General features: G+C 36.4%; 1 protein-coding gene across 5 annotated transcripts in view; it reads left to right on the top strand.

The window, feature by feature from the left end:
- Nucleotides 1-591: 591 nt before the first annotated feature.
- Atg5 (autophagy related 5) overlaps nt 592-24,727 on the top strand; it is a 125,674-nt gene continuing 101,538 nt past the window's right edge. Inside the window, exons 1-3 of one of the 5 annotated variants that reach the window (XM_078019549.1) lie at nt 592-858; nt 12,024-12,189; nt 19,475-19,602. In XM_078019549.1, coding sequence (XP_077875675.1) covers nt 12,082-12,189; nt 19,475-19,602 — 236 coding nt within the window. In that variant the 5' untranslated portion in view covers nt 592-858; nt 12,024-12,081. Of the gene's footprint in view, nt 859-12,023; nt 12,190-17,309; nt 17,451-19,474; nt 19,603-24,727 lie in introns of those variants that run through there. The other 4 variants (XM_005330133.5, XM_013360722.4, XM_040283159.2 and 1 more) reach the window with 4 other exon arrangements.

A 24,727-nucleotide genomic window follows, 5' to 3' on the forward strand; every position in this document is an offset into this window, starting at 1 on the left:
TATCTTCCCAAGTATCAGGAATCTGTTTTGAGTCTCAGCCACTATTTATTTAGTATGCGTGGCATAATGGCATGTATAATTAACAGAAATAAAAACCCTAAGGCTTCTGGATGGATCCAGTTCAAATGCTCTTTAGGAGTAAGCTTACTATTTTGCTTGTTATTTTCAGAAACAGGAAGATAAAGATATGCACTCTTGGAGAGGTGGGAGGATTCAGTACTCACGCAGTCTCCTGTTAAATGCAGCTATTAATGCCTGCCATGGTTCTAACAAAATTGAAAATCAAACAAAAAAATGGATGTAAAAGCAGTTTGAAAGGTACGTTTTAGTTATACTATTTTGTGATTCCAGGAAGAGAGGAATGTTGTGATCAAGCTTTAGGATGGCAAATTTTGCTTTTATGGAACTGTTACATTAACCTCCTCAAACAACCAGAACTACGTTTCAGCGCCAGACTCCAGATACAAGGAGAATCCAGTGAACTCTGTCCCAAGACGACGCATCTCTAGCTCTGCGCATGCTCAAGAGCAGCTCCGCCTCTTCGCGGGTTGGGTCGAATCCAGAGGGCGGGGTGCGGGCCACGTGGGGTCCAGTGACGTCATCTCCAGGCGCCGAGGGTGACTGGACTTGCGGTGGGCTTCCAGGGCTCCCCCGCGCTGCCGGTTGTGTTAGCTGGATTCGGGAGGGCGGAAGTACAGCTGGGCTCGGCTCCGACCTTCGCGACGTGCTTTCTGCGGCTGCGCGGGCTCTCAGGACTCTTTGCTCCCGCGTATCTGCAGGACAGTGTGTCAGGCAGGCAGAGCCCGGTGCCGAGCGTCCTTACCGGTGCGGCAAGCCGGAGAAAAGCCGGCGCTTCGGGTAGGGAATGTGTGTATGTCCCATGGTGAGGGAATGCCTGGGGGAGGAGGTTTGGGACGGGGGCCGGTGGATGAGGTAAGAAGGGGTGAGTGTCTGGCGAGAGGAGTGCTCCTGGGCGGCGATGGCGGGTGAAGGTGTTCCTCCCGGCAGAGGTGGGGTTGGCGAGGCACCGCTCCCGGTGCCCTTAGGCCGGCCTGTGCGGTCCCTGTTCAGGAGTTATGTCTGTTCTTTACTAAGGTAGGAAGCTTAGGCTCGGATCGCAGGCTCAAGAGTTTTGTTCAGGACCTGTATTTTTCGTGGAGCACTCTAAACCATAATTCACAGGATCGTTGGATTCTGTCCGAACTAGGTATTTCCTGCAGGCAATTTATCTTTTCATTGGCATTCCATAAACCTAATTTTAGTAATAGGCAATTTTCTGTTGGTAAAGTACTTTGGCATACTTTAGTTATACTTTACTTGTTTTCAAATCATACCTGAACTTGAGGAACCTCGGAAACTGTATTGGTTCTAGATTTTTCTGAGGGGTGAGGAAGCATAGCATGTCTTCAGAACCCAGAGACTTATGAAAAAAACAGATGAACTTCCAAGACCTTCCAGAATTCACCTGATAAATCCGAGCCTTGAGATTGAGTCCGTGAATCTGAACTGAATTATTTGAGAGTTTCTAGCAGGGTTGTTGTTTGAATTATGGATTTAAAAATAAGGATGTTAGACTGTGGCAGTTGAGAGGAATTTTAGAATTTTACAACGAATTTAGATGTATGCTTTGCTCTCTGAAGATATGCTAGTTAAAACTGGGGGAAAAGAGAAAAATGGGACGGTATGGATATGGGGTTTTAGTTATTCGCTGTACTGAGGATTGAGCCCAGGGTCTTTGCTCTTTGCCACTGGGCTGTGTCTCCAGTCCTATATATATTTTGAAACAAATCTCTTAAGTTGCCCAGGCTGGCCTTGAATTTGGGATCACAGGTGTACCACCATGCCCTGGGTGGATGTGGGCTTTTAGAACAGTGTACACACATATCAAGTTGGGGTTTGATTTATTTCACAAATACAGAGTACTTGGTATAGGCCAGGCTCTGGATGAAACAGTAAACAAAACAGTAAGAATCCCTGCCATTGTGAAATTCACTTTGGGAAAGATGTTGATACAAAATTAAAGTATGTGTCAGGTTGTGGGAAGTCCTAGAGAAAAGATAAATCAATGAAAGAAAGTGGGTAAGCTAGTGATATGGGTAGGTCCCAGTGGTGGCCATAGATAGGATATTTATGGGAAAACCAAAAAGTGATAGAGATGTCATGTGGAAAAGTCATCAGAGCTACCACAGAGTCCTGAAGCTGGAGCATACCAAATGGTTTGGCTGGAAAAGAATGAGTAAGGGGGAAGGAATAGTAGATACACAGGTAGGTGAGGCAAGATTATATAGGGCCTGTGGGACTGTGTAAGAACTTCAATGTTTGAGAACTGAAATTCTTTATTTTTTTGATACCAGGGTTGGAACTCTGAGGTGCTTCAACACTGAGCCACATGCCCAGTCTATTTTTTTGTTGAGGCGGATTTTGAACTTGCAGTTCTTTTGTCTCTGCCTTCCCAGCCACTGGAATCACAGTTTTGTGTCACCACTCCCAGCAAGAACTTCAGTGTTTGAATGAGATAATTTTTGCTTTCCATCAGATGGGTTTGAGTAAGGAGAAAATTGACCTACCTTTTGTTTAAAAGGGCCTTTTGTTTAAAAGGGCCTGATTGCTGTGTTGCTTGTATGCAGCAAGTCAGAAATAACGAAAGCTGTTCTTAGGCCATTGCATTTATCCAGATTAAATGCCAAGGTGACTTGGATCAGGGTGGTAATAGTAGAGGAGGTTGGAAATGACCAGATTCTGACTTATTTCTAAGCTAGAGCTGTCAGATATGAAATAATGACTAAGGTAACACAAAGATTTGTGGCCTGAGCAACTATACAAGTACCACATAGTGAAATGGGAAGACCATAGATTAATGGGGGAAAGGAGGGACAAAGGTCTGAAATCATTTTCATTTTTTTTGGGGGGGGTACCAGGGATTGAACTCAGGGGCACTCAACCCCTGAGTCACATCCCCAGCCCTATTTGTGTATTTTATTTAGATATAGGGTCTCACTGAGTTGCTTAGTGTCTTACCATTGCTAAGGACAGCCACTGGGATTACAGTTGTGCGCCACCATGCCTGGCTCCCATTTTCAGTTTTGAACATAGGAAATGTCAGTGTAGAGTAGAGTATATGTGTGAAACAGATTCAGAACAAAAATGAGAACTAAAGGTTTATAAATGGACTGTAAGGCTAGGAGAAAGATCTCTAAGAGAGTGGTTCTAGGACTGAACCCTGGAGCATTTCCAACATTTGGAAGAGGTTTACAAAATCCCCCACCCAGAATGAGGCCTTTAAATAAAATTACTCAGAATCACTGATCCACAGTACAGGATAAAAGGAAATAGAAACCAAGGTAATTAACTGAGAGAGAATGAGGCAAGAGATTTGGAAATTTGAGGGAGGAGGAAGTATGGAGTAGAGATGTAGGAGAGTCAGGGGCTCTGATGTCTATATACCTGTAATCCTAGAGACTTGGGAGGCTGAGTCAGAGGATTTCAAGTTTGAGGTCAGCCAAGGCAACTTAGTGAGACCCTGTCTCAAAATAAATGAAATGGGCAGGGGATATAGCTCAGTGGTAGAGTGCCCCTGGGTTCAATCCCCAGTACCACTGCCACCAAAAAAAAAAAAAAAAGACTGGGGAAATGGAGGAACACTAGGCAGTACTCAGGATTCATGTTTGAGGTTAGTGTTTGTAAATTTATTTATTTTTTGATGATAATGGAGATCAAATCTAGAGGTGCTTACCCACTGAACTATACTATACGTTCAACTCCTTTTATTTCATTTTATTTTGAGACAGGATCTCACTAAGTTGCTGAGATTGGCTTTGAACTTGGGTCCTCCTGCCTCAGCCTTGAGTTGCTGCATTTACATACCTGTGCTACTGCACTCTGCTTAGTATGGGATCCAGCACAGACTATCAGTTTTAGTTGTTTTAAAAACTTAAGATAGCCAGCATTTGATGTTTAAAGTAATTTCAAGGTATTTGGGGACTTTATCAGCAAAAATAGCTCCCGGTAAGCTGAGTGTGGTGGCCTGCTCCTGTAATCCCAGCCACTTAGGAGGCTGAGATGGGAGGATCTAAAATTTGAGGCCAGCTTCAGCAGTTTAGTGAGACCCTGCCTCAAAATATAAAGTAAAAGGGATTAGGGATGTAGTTCAGTGCTAGAGTTCAATCCCTGGTATAAATAAATAAGTAAATAATAGATAAATGCTGCAGTATTAATTGCATTTTATCTTACTGTTCCATTTGTCAGATGACTAATTGGTAAACATATATCTATTGGCACTTACTCATTCCCAAGCCCTGAACTAGATGTATACATAGGCAGTCAAACAGCTCTGTCCCCTCAAGAATTTTATTTCTAGTAGTTTGCATCATTGGTTGGGATTTTTATGCCTTCTGAGTTGAATGAATGGTGATAATGGTAGGGTATAGAGGGAAAACTTTCTCAAATAAAGAAATTTGTGAAATTTATTTTTGAAATTTGCATAATTTAAAGTGTGTCCTGATTTAGAGAGAGTTTACCTAAATTTATGTCTTTTTCCCTGTCCTTTAGCAAAAATTGCAAAACCTGTTATGGGGTAAGAGATAGATAGGATAAACAAATATTGGTGTGCTTGGTAGTACATACTATTAATGAAATAATGAGACCAGTGAATGCTCAAGGGAAGCCTTTCCTAGTTGCAGATATTAAGCTGACTCTTAAAAGTTTGATGAAGTTGTTCAGAAGGGGATTAAAGAGTTGGCCAAAAGAAGAGGGGAAGAATGTTCCAGCATAGAGGCCATAGAAACTTGAGGAAACCATGTACATAGTGGTTGGATGCACCATTTGAGTGGGAAACCGTTTGTATAAAAGTACATCATTTATTGAATGGTTACAATAAACTAAACACCTAGGCCCTGTGGAAATTAGAATTGACTTCATTTTACATATGAGTTTTAGGGAGGGTGGGTTTGTTGTTTGAGGACATAAAACTGGAAGGTGGAAGTCAAGGTTTAAACACATGTTAGTCTGATATCAAAGCCCCTTTGCTAATTTGCTGTGTCAGCATTTAAATGTTCTCTTTGTCCTTTTTCTCTCAATCATTTTTCACCAATAATTAATTCTTCCTTGAAAAGATCACCAATTCACTCACCATTCTAGGTTAAACACTCTTTATGCCTTAGTTGTTGGCTAGCCACTAACTTGAAGCTCTACTGAGCACTGTTAGTAGATAATCACTTTTACTTCATCATTATCAAATCTTGCAGGCTCTATGGCCTGGAGGATGAAATTGAGATCTTCATAATCTTCCATGTGGTGTGCTTCATGATGTAGTCTCAAGGAATAATAATAGTTTGCATTTCTTAGCACTTACTCTATGTTCATTACTATATCAGCCACCTTGTAGATTTTTTTCTTAGAACTTTGTAACTTGGGTATTGTCAATTACATTTCATTGATAAAGGAAATGGAGAGTAGGGAAGTGACTTGCCTAAGATCATATGTGATATGTAAACACTAGTGTCAACTTTTATTATCTACTATTCTTTCTGACAAAAAAATTTCATAAAAAGTTGCCATGTGTATTGCTTTTTCCTATTTCCTGTCTTTATTGATGCTATTTTGCCCTGCTTAAAATACAGACAACAATTTTCTACTTAATATGTTTCAGCTAAGGACTTTTCAGCTTTATGATGGTGTTTCACTAGAAACTGTTCTTGGAAGTGTGAATGTTGTCGATTTTTTTTTTTTTTTCTTTTCTGTTACCCGATGTGGTATCCTGCCTTGTTATGCCTGGCTGTAAGCTCTAGCTCCCAGTCAGCTATAGGATCACTAGGGTAGACAACCTATATTCAGCAGTATACTGTTTTGCTATACTGTGATTTGTAGTATGTTAGATGTTACAACCAACTTAAGATAAATCTAATTTATGATGTGTGTATGGGGAATGTGTGTCCCCATCATAAGTTGAACAGCATCTGAATTTGTCTTCCTTTCTGTTCATATTCTTTTAAGTTCTATATACTTTATAAAGTTCTTTGACCACTACAGGATACATAAGCATTTAACTCCCCTTCTTCATTATGAAAGCTTTCAAAAAGTAACATTTAATTATACCATAGACATATGGATGTTTTAGGGTTGGAAGGAATGTTGGCAATGAGGGTATGAAGGAAAATATGAGATTAGGAAATTTGGGTCTTGCTGCCAGTTTTGGCTCTCTCATTTATTTATTTCATTATTAATCAGTGTTTGGAATTAAACCCAAAGCCAAGTGTGTGTTAGGCAAGCACTCTACCACTGAACTATGTTTATATATATATATATATATATATATATATATATATACACACACACACACACACATATGTATATATATGTGTGTATATATATATGTATATATATAGTTATAGATGTACACAATACCTTTATTTATTTATCTTTTTATATGGTGCTGAAGATTGAACCTAGGGCCTCACATGTGCCAGGCGAGTGCTCTACCACTGAACCCCAACCCCAACCCTGAGCTGTGTTTTATTTTATCCAGATTGGCTTTGAACTTGGGATCTTCTTGCCTCAGCCTCCTAAGTAGATAGGATTGCAGGCATGTGCTACCATACTTGGCTGATTGCCATTTATTAGCCACAAAGTTTCAGAAAAATAATTTAACTCTCCCTCTCAAATTCATCATTTGTGAAATGGGAATGTTTACAATCGATTACCTGACTTTTATTATCATTTATCTGACTTGCTTACATCATTTGTGGGGATGGTTCTGGTTGGTTCTGTAACATTCACTTTCTAACATTCAAATTTAGTATATGTTTTTGGGCACATATTATAGTAGAGATACTACTCTAAGTATCAAGGATAAATGAGTGAAATATGATCCTTTTCACTAAGGAAATGCATTACTGTCTATTGGAGGAGACATATAAAATAAATAACCTTTAATATAAACTTATAACTGCTAAAATAGAGAAAAAGTAAAGATTCAGTGAAGAAAAGGAGAATTTTACCTGAGACATGCATAGAAGGAAGGTTATTTTGAGCTGGTCCTAAAGGATGTCTAAGTTAGAAGACAAAGTAGGAAGTCTGCTGTAGGGTAAAGGGAATATCATTGTGGACAAGGTATGGAAAGGACATGAAAATGCTTGGTATGTTGGCTAGATTTGGAAATTTATAATACCTTCTGAGCAAAGACTGAAGTTTTAAAAAGCTGTTGTTATTTCATATTCCCCAGCATATGCCATAAAGCTGTGTATATCAATCATTTATTGGCTTTATCCTGAAGGCTATTAGCAGCGTTCAATGCATAATTATTAGCTATAGCTTTTCTTTTCCTCCTTTCTTTTTTGGTACTGGGGATTGACCCCAGTCCTTTTTATTTTTATTTTGAGACAAGGTTTTGCTTAGTTGACGAGGGTCTTGCTTCTTGAGAGACTGGCCACAAACTTGAAATGCTCCTGCCTCAGTCTCCCAAGGCCTTGGGATTATAGGTATGTGCAACCATGCTGGGCTAGCTTTCCTTTCTAATTCCTGTTTGTTATATAATGCTTTTGATTATTCTTAGTTGTTAAAATCTTATATATTTTTATATTTTATATATATATATGTGTGTGTGTATATATATATTTTATATTTATGTGTGTATATATATATATATATATATATATATTTTTTTTTTTTTTTTCCCCCCCAGTTCTAGAATTGAACCCAGGGCCTCAGGTGTGGAAGCACCAGACCCTGTATCACTGAAATATATCCCACTGCCTCTTAAAGTCTTTAAATATTTTAGACTTTAATTGTGTGTCTGTGTGTGTGTGTATGTATGTATGTGTGTGTGTGTGTAATGTAGTCCTTATCTAATGTGGTAAATGCTGTTTTCCATATTACAGGTTGAAAAAAATAGAAGTGACTTACTTGAGGTCACATTATAAATGGTAGGATGTTTTAGTCAGCTTTTGTGTTGCTGTATCCAAAATACCTGAGAAGAATAACTTAGATGAGGAAAAGTTTATTTGGGGCTCATGGTTTCAGAGCCGACTTCATTGCTCTGGGCCCGGGAAGAGGTACCACATCATGGCAGAAGGGCCCAGCAGAGGAAAGCTGCTCAGCTCATGGGAGTGAGAGTAGGGGCAGGAGGGTCAGGAAACAGAGAGTGGGGGGGAGAACCAAAGAGAAGATGCACCTTTCCTGAGCATCCTCCCAGTGGCCACTCCTCTAGCCCGCTGCATCTGCCTACAGTTTTCACTTAGTCCATTCAAACTAGGATTAGAATTGGGTCACAGCTCTCATAATCTAATCATTTAACTCTTAATATTTCTGCATTAACAAGAGCTTTTAGGGGACATCTCATGTCCAAACCATAACACAGAGCTAGGTTTTGAATCCAGGCTTTCTGATGTCCCATTTTTCATTTTCAGTCCCTAAACTATAGTGGTTATTCAGAGGGAAATTTTGTTTTTCTGCTTCTGGTTACAAAAAGATTGTTGAGCTCATCCTCTAATTTTTTTCATTTATCATCAAATTTTTTGTACATTTTTAGTTAACTAGCCTAGAGACATACTTTCTTATTCATTGTAGATGATCATGTATTAATATTGAAAGATTAAGGTTTTATAGATTTGAGTCTGCATATTTTGAGGCAGTAAGTAGCCTTGTTTGCTGAGTTTGTTTTGCAAATTTGTATCATGTCTACCACATTACACTTTAAGCTGTCTTGGTTCATATTTACCCTTGAGGTCATATAAGAAATATATGAAATATGTGGGCGGGGGATGTGGCTCAAGCGGGAGCGCGCTCGCCTGGCATGCGTGCGGCCCAGGTTCGATCCTCAGCACCACATACCAACAAAGATGTTGTGTCCGCCGAGAACTAAAAAAAATAAATATTAAAAATTCTCTCTTTCTCTCTCTCACTCTCCTCTCTCACTCTCTCTTAAAAAAAAAAAAAGAAATATATATGTAACAAATAATGGTATGTGGGAAATACATTTCCAATTTTATTTTTCTCTGTATTTTTGTATCTAAAACCCAACTATAGAACTTTGGTAAACTGTTGGAACATAAGACTAAATCACAAGTCTGTTGAGATTTTCTCCCTTTCTTGTAATTTTTGGAGAGAGACTCTCAGAAACAGAAGAAAACATTGTCATTTCTTTTTACTGTTCTGACAAATGAAAGAGTCATAGATGAGAATGACATGAAAAGAAACAACAGAATTGTTAAGTGTTCAGGCACCCTAGACTGGAGAGAAGGAAGCCATATTGACATGAATAATATTTTGGTTATGGCTCAAATGGTGTCCTGGAATCAGGTTATTATTTCTTGAGAAGGCCAGTGCCTGATGAAAAAGAAAGAACCTGAAGAGATGCCTTTACTTAAGTTATCATTCCCTCTAAGTTTGAGTTGTCTTAAATTATATTTTCTACCTGTTTTTTAGAAGAAAAGAGCATCACATTATTGATAATGACTTTTGATCTTTAAAATTGTAATTAAATTGAGTAGGGAATATAGTTCAGTGTATAGTGCTTGCCTATCATGCACAAGGCCCTGGGTTCAATCTCCAGCATTGCAAAACACAAAAGAAAAACAAAAATTAAAATTCAGTCTTTTAGTAAAGAAATGTTGCCTTATATTGTTGTTCTCCTTGTGAACAGGCGGGGAATATCAGTTGTAGCTGTTTTTTGGCTGTTATCATGGTTGTGGAAACCACTGTTTACTTCCTTTTATCTAATTCAATTTTAGATTTACTTATTTGCCATAACCTAGATTTCATTAATTCCTACCACTTGTAAATTTCTTTTAAAAGAGTAAATTATTAATGTAGTCAGGTAGTAGTGAGGTTTTTCCTATATTCAGTAAATTATTTTTGTGTGATTTGTAAAATTGGAAAATTTCTGATTATGGAAATTCAATATTTGAATTTAAAACTGATCACTGTTGAACTACATGAAATTTACATATATGTATCATTTGCTTAAAATAGGTACTTGTGGACATATTTTAGTAATAGTTAAAGTACTGATATGCTGAAAAGAATACTGGATTTAAAATTTTTTTTGGTACTGGGGGGTTGAATTCAAGGGAGCTTTACTGTGGAGCTACATCCTGAGTCCTTTTTATTTTTTATTCTGAGACAGGGTCTTGCTAAGTTTCTGAAGCTGACCTTAAATTTGTAATCCTTCTGCCTCTGCCTCCCAAGTTACTGGGATTACAGGTGTGCCCCACCATACCAGGGCAGAATCATTTTAAGTACCAGAGTTCTTACTTGATATAACTGTTACCTGGAATTTTTATTTTGGGCAGGTTTTTTTTCTGTCTTTTTTAGTTATTTGTCTGTAGGTGATATTGCATTCAACTGACCCCCAACTTTTCTAACTAATTAACTTGTGGTTGTCTTAACACAGTTGGCATTGGTCTTGAATAGCATAGTATTAATATTAATTGATATTTGTTCATATATCATTTTTTTTTGCAGTGCTGGGATTGCATATATTTATTTAGAAGTTTTTCACAGGATACATTATGATAAATTGTGAATTGTCTATGAAAGATGAGAGGAAGATAGGAAATTTTATTTGAATGAGTATATTGAATATTGGTATCCAGGTGCCACCTATTGAGTTATTCTAAGTGTTTATTATCAACTGTATTATTTCAGTGTTTATTTATGCAGTGTATTATGGTGTTGGTTAATTGTGGAATATTACCACTGATGGACACTAGGATATTACAGAGATCGCAAATCATTCCCTTCTACCATACTAGGATATTTCCAGGTTTAATGCTATATTTGTGGTATAGGAAGTATTATGAGCTCAGAATAGAACTAATTACTATTTCACTGGGGCAGAGGATTGTGAGTTTGGTGAGGATAGGATTTGAATAGGTGAGCATACTAGGCTAGGGAAATGGTAGGACACAGAGCAAGATGTTTAGGGGGCTACTTTTGCTAGAGAGCTTATAAAAGGAAGTATAGTAAATAAAACTGGAGATAGTTGTGGGACCAGAAAGGGGGTCAGATGAAATTTAGAATGGGGAATAAGTTTATATGCAGATTTTTTTCCAAGATGAGGAAGTATTTTTTTCAGGAAGAATGATAGAATGATAGTATCTGGAGTAGGAGAGGTTAAATATATTGCATAGGGCAGGTGTAATTGTGAGAATGAGCCTATGGAGTTGGTTATCAGGAATCATAGGGCATAGGTGAAAAGTCCTCTTTAGGTAAACAATAAGACTTTCTGGGCTTGAAATGATGATGTTAGTATAACTTTCATGTTGACTCTGGTTCATTATTGGAATATATAATGAACATACTTGCATGTGATTTCTTTTTCCTTGGGGGAAAAAAATTGAACCCAGGAACACTCAACCACTGAGCCACATCCCCACTCCTGTTTTGTATTTTATTTAGAGACAGGGTCTCAATGAGTTGCTTAGCACCTATTCTTGCTGAGACTGACTTTGAACTCAGAATCTTCCTGCATTAGCCTCTGAGCCACTAGGATTACAAGTGTTTGCCACCATGCCCAGCTCACATGAGTTTTGAATTGGTTACTTCTGTGAATCTTTATTTTTTTTTTTAATATTTATTTAGTTGTAGATGAACATACAGTATATTTATTTTTATGTAGTGCATCACTTTACCACTGAGCTACAGCCCCAGCCCCTGTGTGAATCTTTTAAATAAACAATACCACTCATTTAGAATTTATTGTACTTATTGTTTACATTCATTCTAAAGAATGCTGACCTCACTTTAAAAAAAAGTTTATGGAAAGGAGATGGACTCTTGTCATGTTGCTCAGGCTGATCCCAAACTCCTAGACTTGAGCAACCCTTCTGCCTCAGCCTCCTGTACTAGCCTCCTGAGTTGCTGGGATTATAGGCTTGTGCCACTGTGTCCAGCTCAGTCATGCAGGGTTTTTTTTTTTTTTTTTTTGGCATGAATATTTTTTGGGGCATGCGTTTTTTCTATTTTTTTTGTAGCACGTTCATGTATTCTCCCAAGGATCTGACTAATGCTATTCATTTTAATTTCAGTTTGGCTTTGGTTGAATAAAGAATTTAGCCTATATGTACTGCTTTAACCACTGGAAGAATGACAGATGACAAAGATGTGCTCCGAGATGTGTGGTTTGGACGAATTCCCACTTGCTTCACTCTGTATCAAGATGAGATAACTGAAAGGGAAGCAGAACCATACTATGTAAGTATGTTGACGGTGGCAAATGGAATAGTTAACTTTGTTCATTTTTGTAAATAAAGTTTTAAGAACCTGGAGGCTGTCATCTAACATTTTATATAAAACTAAACCATATTTTGCAAAAAAAGTTAGAAAACAAAGATAAGCAAAAAGAATGAAATACAAAATCACTTTTAATTCTGTCACCCAGAGTATAAAACCATTGTTGATACAATGTGATGCCTTCTTGACTTTCTTTTGTTTGTGACTTATGACAGTGGAATCATATTAGGAGTGTAGCTCAGTGGTTCAATTCCTAGCATCATATACATAGTCTTTTTTCTCTCATATATATATGTGTATCTATCTATATCATAGTGGGATCATAAACTATGCTATTTTTAGTAGGAAACTATTTTGAAATAATAGGTTCAGATTGGATTCTTTGTGTTATATGTTCGCTAAGCTAATATATGTTAAGCTAACATATGATACTTATTTAATAATATATTGGGGGTTATAATGTAGCAAAACAGAAGGTGTGTATTCGGCATGCATGAAGCCTTGGTTCAATCTCCATCATCCTTTCTGCAAAATATATATATGGAATATCAGTTGTCACATACAGACTTGTAGATTTGGGTTAATGGATTACTTGTTTTAAAAATGAGTTTTATACTGGGTATGGTGATGCATACCTGTAAGCTCAATGACTTGGGAGGCTGAGGCAAGGGGATCCCAGGTTTGATGCCAGCCTGAGCAATTTAGCAAGACCTGTCTTAAATTTGTTTTTTAAAAAAATTGTTTTTAAAGGGTTGGGAACATAGCTCAGGTGATGGATGTAGCTTAGTAGTAGTGTTTCTTGTACCTCAAAATTCTATGGTATGTGCTGGTAGTCCTAATTACTTAAGAACCTGAGGTTTGAGGGTCATGAGTTCAAGGGTGGCCTAGGCAACATGAGGATACCCCATCTTAACAACAACAACAAAACAACCAAATAAAACCCCCATGAATTTCAAGTATCTTCTGATTTTAGTGTGAACTTTTTTCTTTTTTGTCTTTGTATAGTAACAGACAACTTATGTGTCTGTCAATTAGAGATAATATCCTACCTATTTAATAAAGAGACACAAATACGCAGATTTCAATTACTCTGGTTTTTTTCTTTTTGGGTCTCAGGTACATATATTGTTATTTTTTACTAGGAGAAGATATGGAAAAGAGGAAATATATGTGGGGTGATCAGTTTTTCTTCTGTTTCACTTGAATGAAGCTTGCCCTGTGCTTATCCCCTTGCCTGTCTGAGAGGCAGCACTACTCCTCACCCTACTCTAGCTACTCAGATTGCTGGAAGAAACTCCTTATGGAGACTGATCTGTTACTTTTTGGGTGTAGGAACATGCCTCTCTGCATCCTCAGCATCTGTCATGGGATGTGTAAATGGCAGGTACTTATGTTTAAAACCTCCCCAGACTCTGGGATTCTGGTTGAAATCTTCTTTTTGAATTTTCTTACTAGAAATGATGTTTTTAAAAAAGGTAGGTAATCTTGTTGCTGACATACATACATTTAAGTAATGTTAACTTTGGAAATCTCAACAGTTTTGTGTCTTTAGCAAAACTTATAACTAAATGTGGTTATAATTTATTTGTAGAAAAAAGTTCCTTTATTAGATTTTTTAAAAAATATTTTCTATTTCTCCTGAGGCAAGAGGATCCCTAGTTTAGGATTTGACAAAAGCCAAATCCCTCAATTGGGATTATATTCTTTAATATTTAATATTTTTATTTTTTGAGGCATGGTCTCACTGAATTGTGCAGGTATCCTTGAACTTGCAATCCTTCTGCCTCAACCTCCCAAGGTTCTGGGATTGCAGCTGTGTGCCACCATGCCTGGCCCATTAGTCCTTTTACCTTTCTGTAGTTAACTGTGCCTGTTCTTTTCTACTGTGACAATTTTTCTGAGCCGTGACGTCATTCTTTTTATTTAACTTGTTATCTCACTGTCTATGATAGGCCTCTATTCAGCCACTAAATGTGCAAAACCTGTCTGCATTAACGTGAACTTTTTTTCTCATTCTCTTTGTGTCTGTTGTGTTGCCTCCCACCTCCAACCCCCAAACCCCTACCCCCTGGGCTCTGCTGGGAATATTGAACCCAGGACCTCATGCCTGCTACTACATAAGTGCTTACTACTGAGCCATGTCACTGGTCTTTTTTCCTAGGATGCTGTCTCCTACCTTCTCAGGAAACTGAGGTGTCTCACATTCTTCACCTTTTACTTCCAACTTCTTATCCATTTGTTTCCTCACAGTATTCATATTGGCATAAATTCTTCCTGTCCTAAAATAACAATGTCTGTGACCCTCTCTTCCTCTCAACTTCTTGCTGTCCCTTTACAGGTAGGCTTCTTGAAAAGATTATTTATACTCATTGTCTCCTTCCTACCACTTAGTTCACTGTAATCACATTTTGATACTATTGCAACAAAAACGTTTTTATCAAAGTCAATAATGATTTTTTTCTACCCAACATGGAGTTTTTTTGAATTTATATTTGTTTATCTTTGAGTAGTATTTGATATTGTTGTTAGCTATTTTCTCTACCTTGTGAAACTGTCTTTCTTGATCTTTAGTGTTCCTGGTTTTTCTTTAGCCTTTGTTTTTTTACTTGTTCCTTAATGTTGATACATATTAGGGTTCTGTCTTCTCTTTTTTCACTACTTTTCTCATTTAAAGCTCTTGTTCATTTTTATGTCTTTGTCAAGCATTTGCATTTTTTATACCCCACCTATTTTTGTTTTTTACTTTTATTTTTATTTTTTTTTGTGTGTGGGGATACTGGGGATTCAACCCAGGCGAATTTTCCTGTTGAGCTACATCCCCAGTCCTTTTTGTTTTGAGACAGGGTCTCACTGAGTTGCTGAGGGTCTTGCTAAATTGCTGAGGCTGGTTTCCTGACTTACTAGGATTATAAATGCACTACCATGTCTGGACAACTCCTCTGGACCTATGTATACAAAATGTTGAGAGATCCTTATTATGCCGCAGTCTGGCTGGCCACAATTCACGAGCCACTTATCAAGCAGAAATGAACTTTATTTTTAGAACACACGCCAGACCACAGAGCTCCTCAGGAAACCCCTCAGAGCCCAACTGCCACCACCGGCTTCCCACAAGCCTCTCAACCTCCCTCCCTCCTCCTGTTCTTGAGGCCGATTGGCTGGGTCGCATGGGCGGAGCCAAAAAAGTCCCCCAATGAGCAGCTCCGTGGTCTGAAAGGGCAGGGAAACAGCCCAATGAGCATCACCACAGAGGAGCCAATCAGCTGGCAGCTGGAAGTTTGCTGGGGCTCCTTCAGCTGTGGCTCTCAACATACTTAGATATGTTTAAGGAACCCAAAGTGTGTTTGAAACTGAACTCATAGTCTTTATCCCTGGAGCACCCAGTCATCTGCCATGATTCCCTTCATATTTTGGCAAGTAGTCTTATCATTCATCTAATTATTCTTACCAGAAACCTGGTGAGATTTCATGAAAGGATTCATCCTTTCATGGTTCTTCTCTGATATCCCTTATGTTTGGTCAGTGACTTAGTATCTTCCAAACTTATGATTTTCTTCATCCTCACAGCTATAGCTTAGTTCAAGCACCACTTAAAATGGGTGGATTGTGTAGCAGTGACCAGTTTCCCTGCTTTAGTCTTTCCTTCTTCATTTTCTAGGCTGCAGTTGGAGTGATCTTTTTAAAACACGGATCTTGTCTTATAAGTTATTCATTGAAAGCTCTTAAAGGCTTTATATCATCTCTCAGATCCTTAGTATAGTTTACAAGGTTCTCCATAATCTGGCCTCTTTATTCTAATATACTATTCTGTTCCAACTCTACATTTCTGTTATATTCAAGTTCTTAAACACTCGAATGTGCCCATCTTTGTTTCTGCATTCACTCCATGCCTTTTGTCTTTCAGTGTCCTTTATCTGCAAAGAGCAGAAGTATCTTCTACCCATATACACACTCATGCATCCATATCTACCTTTGTTTCATTCCTAATTGTCTTTTATTCTTGCCTTAAAATATGCTCCTTGTCAAGCTTCCTGAGTCCCTAAGTTGGGTTAAAGTCCTTTGCTATTTGCTGTCGTGACATTCTCTATTTCTTAATTGCATTCATCTCTTGTAATTTTATATTTAGTATGTTTTCCTTTTTTAGCCTGTATACTCCAGAAGGACTTTCTGTCTCACTAGTGCCTTTTCTGTATTGCTTAGTGTGATATTTATACACATTGGAGTAGAATAGAATTTTGGTATATTTTACTTCTGTTATTATCATCGATAAGTCTTAAGTTTGGTAACTGAAAATTGTTTAAATAGAATAGAACTTAATGTATTGGAGGCTGAGGCAGGATGATCACCAGTTCAAGGTTAGTCTTTTTTGAGACTCTGTCTCAAAAAATTAAAAAACAACAACAAACCAGTAGAAGCTAGGGATGTAGCTTAATGGTAATGTGCCCCTGGATTTGATTCCTCTGCCCCCCCAAAAGTCTTGACTACCCTTTCCAGATATATAAATATTCCATACAACTGTATAAAACAAGCATTTATTCCTTTTAAATTATATAGACAAAAATGAATTAGTGTTAAAGTCATTGAGTATTTTATACCAGTGCTAAGTGAGGAATAAGACATAGTACATTCCATGGTAGTTAATAATTTCATCAGATGTGATTAATCCTTTTCAAATTAGAAGAACCTAAAAAACCATCGAAGATGTGCTAAGTGAAATAAACCACCACCACCAAAAAAAAAAAAAGAAATACTGTATGATTCCACTTTTATGACATACTTAGAGTAGTTACATTCAAAGAGAAATAAAGTAGAATCATAGTAGTTACCAGGAACTGTGGGAAGGAGGATTGGGGAGTTATTGTGTAATGCTCAACTTCCTTTTGGAATAATGAAAAGCAAAGTTTTTAGAAATGGATGTGATGATTGCACAATGTACTTTATGCTACTGAATTATTCACTTAAAAATTGTAGGATAATAAGTTTTATGGTAGATGTATTTTACCACATTAAGGAACTTGAAATAAGCAAATGAAACATCACCTAAGCAAAACAAGAGAGAATTTTTTTTTTCTTTTTTTAAGTTATTGTTGCTTGGGATCAAATCCAGGACCTTGAGCAAGCCAGGCAAGATCTCTACTACTGAGCTACACTCCTAGCCCAACTATGAGTCTGGAGATCCAAGGCAGGATGATGTAATTCCTTTTCTTTTTCTTTGCTTTTTTGTAAGTAAATATTTTCTAGATAAATTGTATCTGTGTGTATAATAGGTAGTCATTCTTAAGAGTTCTTTCTTAGTGTTGCTGTGGATATTTATGTTAGTTATAGATTATCCCCACAGGTCAATGTGGATCAGAAGATTGCAACTTTATTTTACTATGAGTTTTCCCCTAAAAATGGGTATTGTTTTTAATTATTAGTTTTGGTTCTTTGTTCTACTTGCCCTTTGGTAACTCTGATTCCTTTAGAAAATACTTATTGTAGGTACTAGTTAGTACAGTGGAAATGCAACATTGAATAAAACAAACAAAAATCCCTTTCTTACTCTTTTTTCCTTATTGGAATTCTTTGTGAATTCTTGAGCAACCTTGAACCTTAGGAATATAATATAACACTCAGCAAAGTCTCTTTAGTCATAATATGTCTTCCATCTTATCATCTTCAATGGGTTATTATTATTTTCTGTGGAATACATTATTACTATAGTTCTGGAATCTTATTAGACTAATTGACTATACTCCTTATTTTAAAATAAATCTAATTTACTGTGCTGTTTTGATTTTTTTTTTGAGAGAGAGAGAGATTGCCACAACACATCTGTATTAATTCTGTCATTTCCAAAGACTCCAATGAATCTTGTCTCCTATTTATTTAATAGCATATTCTTTTGGCAAGTTATTTATGTAAAATAGAAGTGATAATACTCCTTTTAAAAAATATCTAGTGTTTTTCCTTATATATACTATTTTCTGTTTTTTTCTTCACTGATCCATCATTCCAACCCCTATGCTGGTGATTGAACTCTGGGCCTCATGAATGCTAGAGAAGTGCTGTACCACCGAGCTATATCTCTAGACCATTGGTTATTTCTTTATAAAGGATTCATTTTGATGAATCTGTAATACTATCCAACAGCACATTTATAGTATTCAATGCCTTCCATTCTGTACTAGAGCATACCAACTATCTCTTTCCTACATTACTGCACACTGTACTTCCTAGGACACTGTCATGGTCTCCTACCTAATTAAAGCCTGCTATCTTGAGTTTCAAGGATTAAATGTCAATTGCTTCAATAGGAATATTTCTTTGTATATACTTGCCAACCCATTAGTTCTACTTTTTGTATTGATCAAAAGATATCACCTTGGTAGCCATTATGAAAGATGGGACACAGACTCCTAAAAGCATCTGAGTAACAACACAATTTTAGCAGCAAAAGAAGGCAGATTAGTAAAGCATGAAATAGTTAAGAGTGTCTATTGCAAAAGAGGAAAAGCATGTGTTTTTTTTTGCCATTCTCCCCCCCTTTTTTTATATCTGTGTTTTTTTTTTTTTTAATAAAAATCATAACCAGTTTTGATCCTGCATCCTGTTCCTGGTGGAAAACAGATTTTCTTAAAACTATTCTATTTAAGGCTTTTTCCAACATTCTTTCTGAAATATTTTTTTCCAGTGCTAGGGATTAAACCCAGGGGTAATCTATCACTGTCCTACACCCTCAGCCCATTTTATTTTTTGAGACAGACTCTTGCTAAGTTGCTCAGATTTGCCTTCAACTTTCAATCCTCCTGCTTCAGCTTCCTGAATAGCTGGGATGAGAGGCTATTGTGAAGTCCTGGTTGATAAGTCAAAGCATACTTTAGGACTGAGTTGATTATCTTTTCAGAATTGTTTAATTAAGGTGAATCATTTTAATTTTTAAGTCAAATTTGACAGAACTATTAAATATCCTAAATAGTATATCTAATTGCATTGTATTTTTATGTGTTACAGAAAGATTGTAGATAGATTTGCATTCATAATTATAGGAATATATGTGATAAGCTATACTTAAAAGTAATGATGCCATAAAAAATAATCAAACATCTTAACCTAGCCTTTAATTTTCCATAAAAACCAGTAGGTTTTATGTGAGATATTCAAAATAATGGAAAGCGTAGAATCTAGCTGTTTTTCCTTAATATTAAAAAACTATTGTTTTTAAATACATATTAAGTAAATATGGTTTTACAAATTTTCATTTCAGTTGCTTTTGCCAAGAGTAAGTTATTTGACGTTGGTAACTGACAAGGTGAAAAAGCACTTTCAGAAGGTTATGAGACAAGAAGACATTAGTGAGATATGGTTTGAATATGAAGGCACACCCCTGAAATGGTGAGTGGATTTTTCTGCGTTATTAAGCATTAAGTATATGGTAACTTAAAAAAGGTATAGTGCCCTGAAATGGTTATAAAAAATAGTTCTCTAAAGAAAGAAGTACTATCCTAGATTAGTGATCATAAGTGAAGTTTAAACCATTGTTATATATTGTGTTAAATATTTCTGCCTTTTGTTTGGATGCATGGATGACTGGACAGTTTCATCTATGTTTAATATATTATTATATGTTAATATATTTGATTAAGGGTAGGTTTTTTAAAAATATTTTTTAAAATTGTAGATGGACACAATATCTTTTTTTTTTATGTGGTGCTGAGGATGGAACCCAGTGCCTCACACATGCAAGGCAAGCATTCAACCAAGAGCTACAACCTCAACCTGGGTAGAGTTTTTTTGTTGTTGTTGTTTGGGGTTGTTTTGCAGACATAAAATTTCCCTATAAACAAATCATCTCTCTGAAATAATTCAATTTTGTTTCTGTCTCCAAAATCTTTATAACGGTTTTTATATACATATGATTAGTTAAGTGACATTTTTCAAACTGACTGCCAAATTTAGGTGACATTGTACCATAAGCACATCTTTGTGAGGCTTAGATTATTTGAAATGTATTTAGTTCCTTGTAATGTAAAAATAACTTTGATATTATGTCATTTTCATGAAAGATATTGAAAGTAAATTTTAAAATTGGGCTTATCTGTGTGCTCCTATTTTTTTTGTACTTTTATCAGGGGTTTTCTTCATGTTACTTTCAAAACTATTAATGAGCTGGATGGGGTGATAAATTGCTGTTACCCAGTGAGTGGGAAAGGTGAGGCAGGAGAATTGCAAGTTCAAGATCAGCAACTTAGTGAGATCTTGTCTCAAAATAAAAAATTAAAAAAACTGGAAAAGTAGCTCGGTGGTAAAGTACCCCTGGGTTCAATCCCCAGTACGCCCTCAAAAAAAGAAAAAAAAAAAAAGGCCTAGAGAAAAAAATGCCTAGAGAAATTACAGAAAAAAAATTAAAAAATAGTTCACGGTATATAGCTGTTTAAATGATGCTATTTGTATGCAGTTGAATGAAAAAATTAAGACTAAGACAAGATTTAAGTGGAATTTGAAAAATACAAATAGGTTAAAAATGGAGTTGGCTCCCAGTCTGGGAATGTTAAAATGTGTATTTGACAGAGACTTAAGAAAAATAAAAGGAAGGTAATTAGGTAGTAGTTTTGTTAAGTGCAGCTAATGTGAATCCAAGGACCACTGTTAGCAAGGTGTGAACTTTTGGAATTCACCTTGTACTGATGAAATCCTGAATTTGAAATTTTTGATTAATGGTTTAGAAACATGTAAGGTGGCATTTTGTTTTGAGTTGTGGGTCAAGTCTCACCTTTTTTAGATGTTATAAGAAAGAATGATAAAGTAGTCCTACAGCATTCTTTTTTTTTTTTTAAGTAAAACAACACTGATTTTCATGATCATATACTAGACTCATGACTTCTTGAAACCTTGGGAAACATTAATTTAAAACTTGTGATTGCTGAGAAGTCATGGCTAACTCTGGTAGCATATATAAAGCAGTGTTTTCTGTTTTGTTTCTTAGAAGAATTGGAGGTTTTGGAATGGGAAGGTAGATTGAAAGGAGTGTAATAGGAGCAATGGTCAGGAGAGTAACAGGGAAAGGCAGGAGGAGGAAAGATTGGTATAACTAGAAATAGGATACATCTAGATGCTTGACAGTTCTAACTATGTTTTAGTAGACATTTAAATTGTATTGCTTTATATGTATTATAAGATTATAAGAATTTGTGTAACCAACATCTTTTCAGTAAATTTTATCAGGATAGTTTCTCAAGAGGGTTGTTCTTTACACTTTGAAATGGATTTTTTTTCTTTTTTTTCCCCTCCAGTATGGGGGATTGACAGTTTAATATATTTTTATATGTTAATATATTTGATTATGGGTAGGTTTTTTAAAAAAATATGCTTAAGCCATGGGCGGTAGTACACGTTTGTAATCCCAGCAGCTCAGGAGGTTGAGGCAGGAGGATTGTTAGTTCAGAGATGGCCTCAGCAAAAGCAAGGCACTAAGCAACTCAGACCCTGTCTCTAAATAAAATACAAAATAGGGCTAGGATGTGGCTCAGTGGTCGAGTGCCCCTGAGTTCAATCCCTAGTACCCAGAAAAAAAAAAAAAAAGTGTTTAACCTAAGCCACATCCCCAGCACCTCTCCCCACTTAAAAAAAAAATTCCATGCAGGGTCTTACTAAGTTGCTTAGGGTGTTGCTAAGTTACTGAGCCTGGCTTTGAACTTCTAATCCTCTTACCTCAGCCTCCCAAGTCTCTGAGGTTACAGGTGTGTGCCATTGCATCCACTTTAAAATGGATAAGTCTTTGTTGTGGTGCTACCTTATACATTATAAGATGTTTAGCCACAGCTCTTCTGGCCTCTTCCCACAAGAGGTCGAGTGCCCCTGAGTTCAATCCCTGGTACCCAGAAAGTGTAGCCTGTACACTTCCCAGTCATGATAAAAAATGTTGCCAGATGTTTTAGGGCAGGGACAAAACTGCCCCTGATTGAGAAACTGGAAAATTTGGGGAACCTCAGTTTATCTAAAGTAAATTAATCAGTTTTTTCAAAGTCATCATCTTTCAGCTGGTGTTTTATTCTATCTTGTGTGGTTATTTTATATTCAATATTGTTTATTTCTTATAGACTTGTATTCTAGATAAGATATCAATAAATAATGTTTGGATCCATTTTTCCCTTTTACTGCAGTACAATGATTTTGGTTTAAATATACCATGTTCTTACTTTTTGCCTTCTGAAATCTTTTATTAAAGATTGAAATTGTTCCCTTTTAAAGAGCTTGTGTGAGAGTAATTGTATTTAAGTATTTTCATTTTAGTTTTTTGGGGTGTTAACTTTTTATTTTTGATTAAAAATAATTATGTCATACTATAAATTCATTATTTAATATTTTATGGGTCTTTTCTTTTGGTATTTTTAAGTATTCCATATATATGAGAAGTGAAAGACTTTTCTGAGCCAAGTCTTGATCTTTTCTGTTTTTGCTTCCAACAGTGGCAATTTCCTCCTGTGTTAAATCTTCCTGAAAATGGTTTATCAATGTAAGAATCTGTGTGGTATTAAAGTAGCAGGTTTCTTAGAACAGAATGATACTGAGAATTTCATTCATTGTTTTACACTGAAGCTTTGTGAAACTTGGACTTTTGAGACTAGGTGTATCTTAAGAGTAGAACAGAATTTATTTGAGTAGGGTGATAATGTCTTTCTTATACCCTATTGTTTGGAGTTTTAAATTGACTCAGGTAGGAAAGTTACGAGTGGAGATCAACCATCAGTTTAGGTAATTCATAAAAGGGAGAAAGTGCATAAACTGATAATTGTTCTCCCTTTATGACTTTATCCCTGAAAGTGTCCCCTAATTTAATTACTTAATCCTGTCCTTTCATGTAAAGTGGCAGTTCTCAATTGTAAGGGGGAAAATAAATCCTAAAAAAACTAAAGTTCTAGAAAAATAATGATTTTTATTGTACTCAGATGGTAAGATTACACTTTCTCTTCCTATAGGTGGGCCAAAGTCAAGAGTGTTAGCAATATGATTTTTAAATACTTGGTTTTAAAGATTATTTTGGAAATACTGTGTAAAGTTGAATTAGCATTAATCCATAATAGTGGAACAAAGTATTCTTAAAGTAGATTTTGTTTTCATGCATTGTTTTGTGTCCTTACCTCGCTTTCTTCCTAACTTGCTGAGAATTTTTGTTATGGATATATGTTGGATTTTTGTTAAACTTTCTGAGCCAGATGCAAGTTGAGTATCCTTTATCAGAAATGCTTGAGATCAGAAGTGTTTCAGATGATGAAATTTTTTGGATTTTGGATTTTGGAAAATTTGTATTTACATTTTGGATATTGGGGATGAGATCCAAGTCTAAACACAGAATTTCTTTTTGAAGTACACCACACATGGCCCGAGGGTGATTTTATGCACTTGTTTTTAGTGCACCTGCATTTTGTGTGTGTGTGTGTGTGTGTGTGTGTGTGTGTGTGTGTAGTTCTGGGTGTTCAAACCCAGGATTTCACGCATGTTAAGTCTGTGTTCTACCACTGTACTACATCCCCAGCCTCAGTGCACCTGCATTTTATTGTGATCCATCACTCCAGTTCAGATGTGGTATTTTCCCTTAAGGGTGTCATGTTGATGCTCAAAAGTAGCAGATTAGAGCATTTATAATTTTCAGATTAGGAATGCTCAGCCTGAATTTCTTTAGCTTGTGTCTATTTATAGATTATATTCATGATTTTTGATGCTGGACTAGTACTGCATACCTTTGATAAATCCCACTTGATTGTGTTATGTAACTAATTTTATTCATCATTGGATTTTTGTTTGTTAATATTTTATTGAAGATTTTTGTACTTTAAATTTGTAGGAGAGATTATGGTTTTCTAATTTTGTACTGCCTTTTTTATTATTTATATATGACAGTGGATTGCATTACAATTCTTATACTTATAGACCACAAATTTTCATATCTCTGGTTATATACATAGTATATTCACACCAATTCATGTCTTCATACCTGTACTTTGGATATAATGATCATCACATTCCACCAAATTAATAACCCCATGCCCCCTCCCTTCTCCTCCAACCCCTCTGTCCTATCTAGAGTTTGTCTATTCCTCCCATGCTCCCTCTCCCTATCCCACTATGAATCAGCCTCCTTATATCAAAGAAAACATTTGGCATTTGTTTTTTTGGCATTGGCTAACTTCACTTAGCATTATCTTCTCTAATCCCATCCATTTACTTGCAAATGCCATGATTTTATTCTCTTTTATTTCTGAGTTATATGCCATTGTGTATATATACCACAGTTTCTTTATCCATTCATCTATTGAAGGGCATGTAGGTTTGTTCCACAGTTTAACTATTGTGAATTGTGCTGCTGTAAACATTAATGTGGCTGTGTCCCTGTAGTATGCTGTTTTTAAGTCCTTAGAGTATAGACCGAGGAGAGGGATAGCTGGGTCAAATGGTGGGTCCGTTCCCAATTTTCCCAGAAATCTGCATACTGCTTTCCATATTGGCTGCACCAATTTGA

This window comes from Ictidomys tridecemlineatus, chromosome 8 (genome assembly GCF_052094955.1).
Source record: "Ictidomys tridecemlineatus isolate mIctTri1 chromosome 8, mIctTri1.hap1, whole genome shotgun sequence".
In the NCBI taxonomy this organism is placed as follows: Eukaryota; Metazoa; Chordata; class Mammalia; order Rodentia; family Sciuridae; genus Ictidomys; species Ictidomys tridecemlineatus.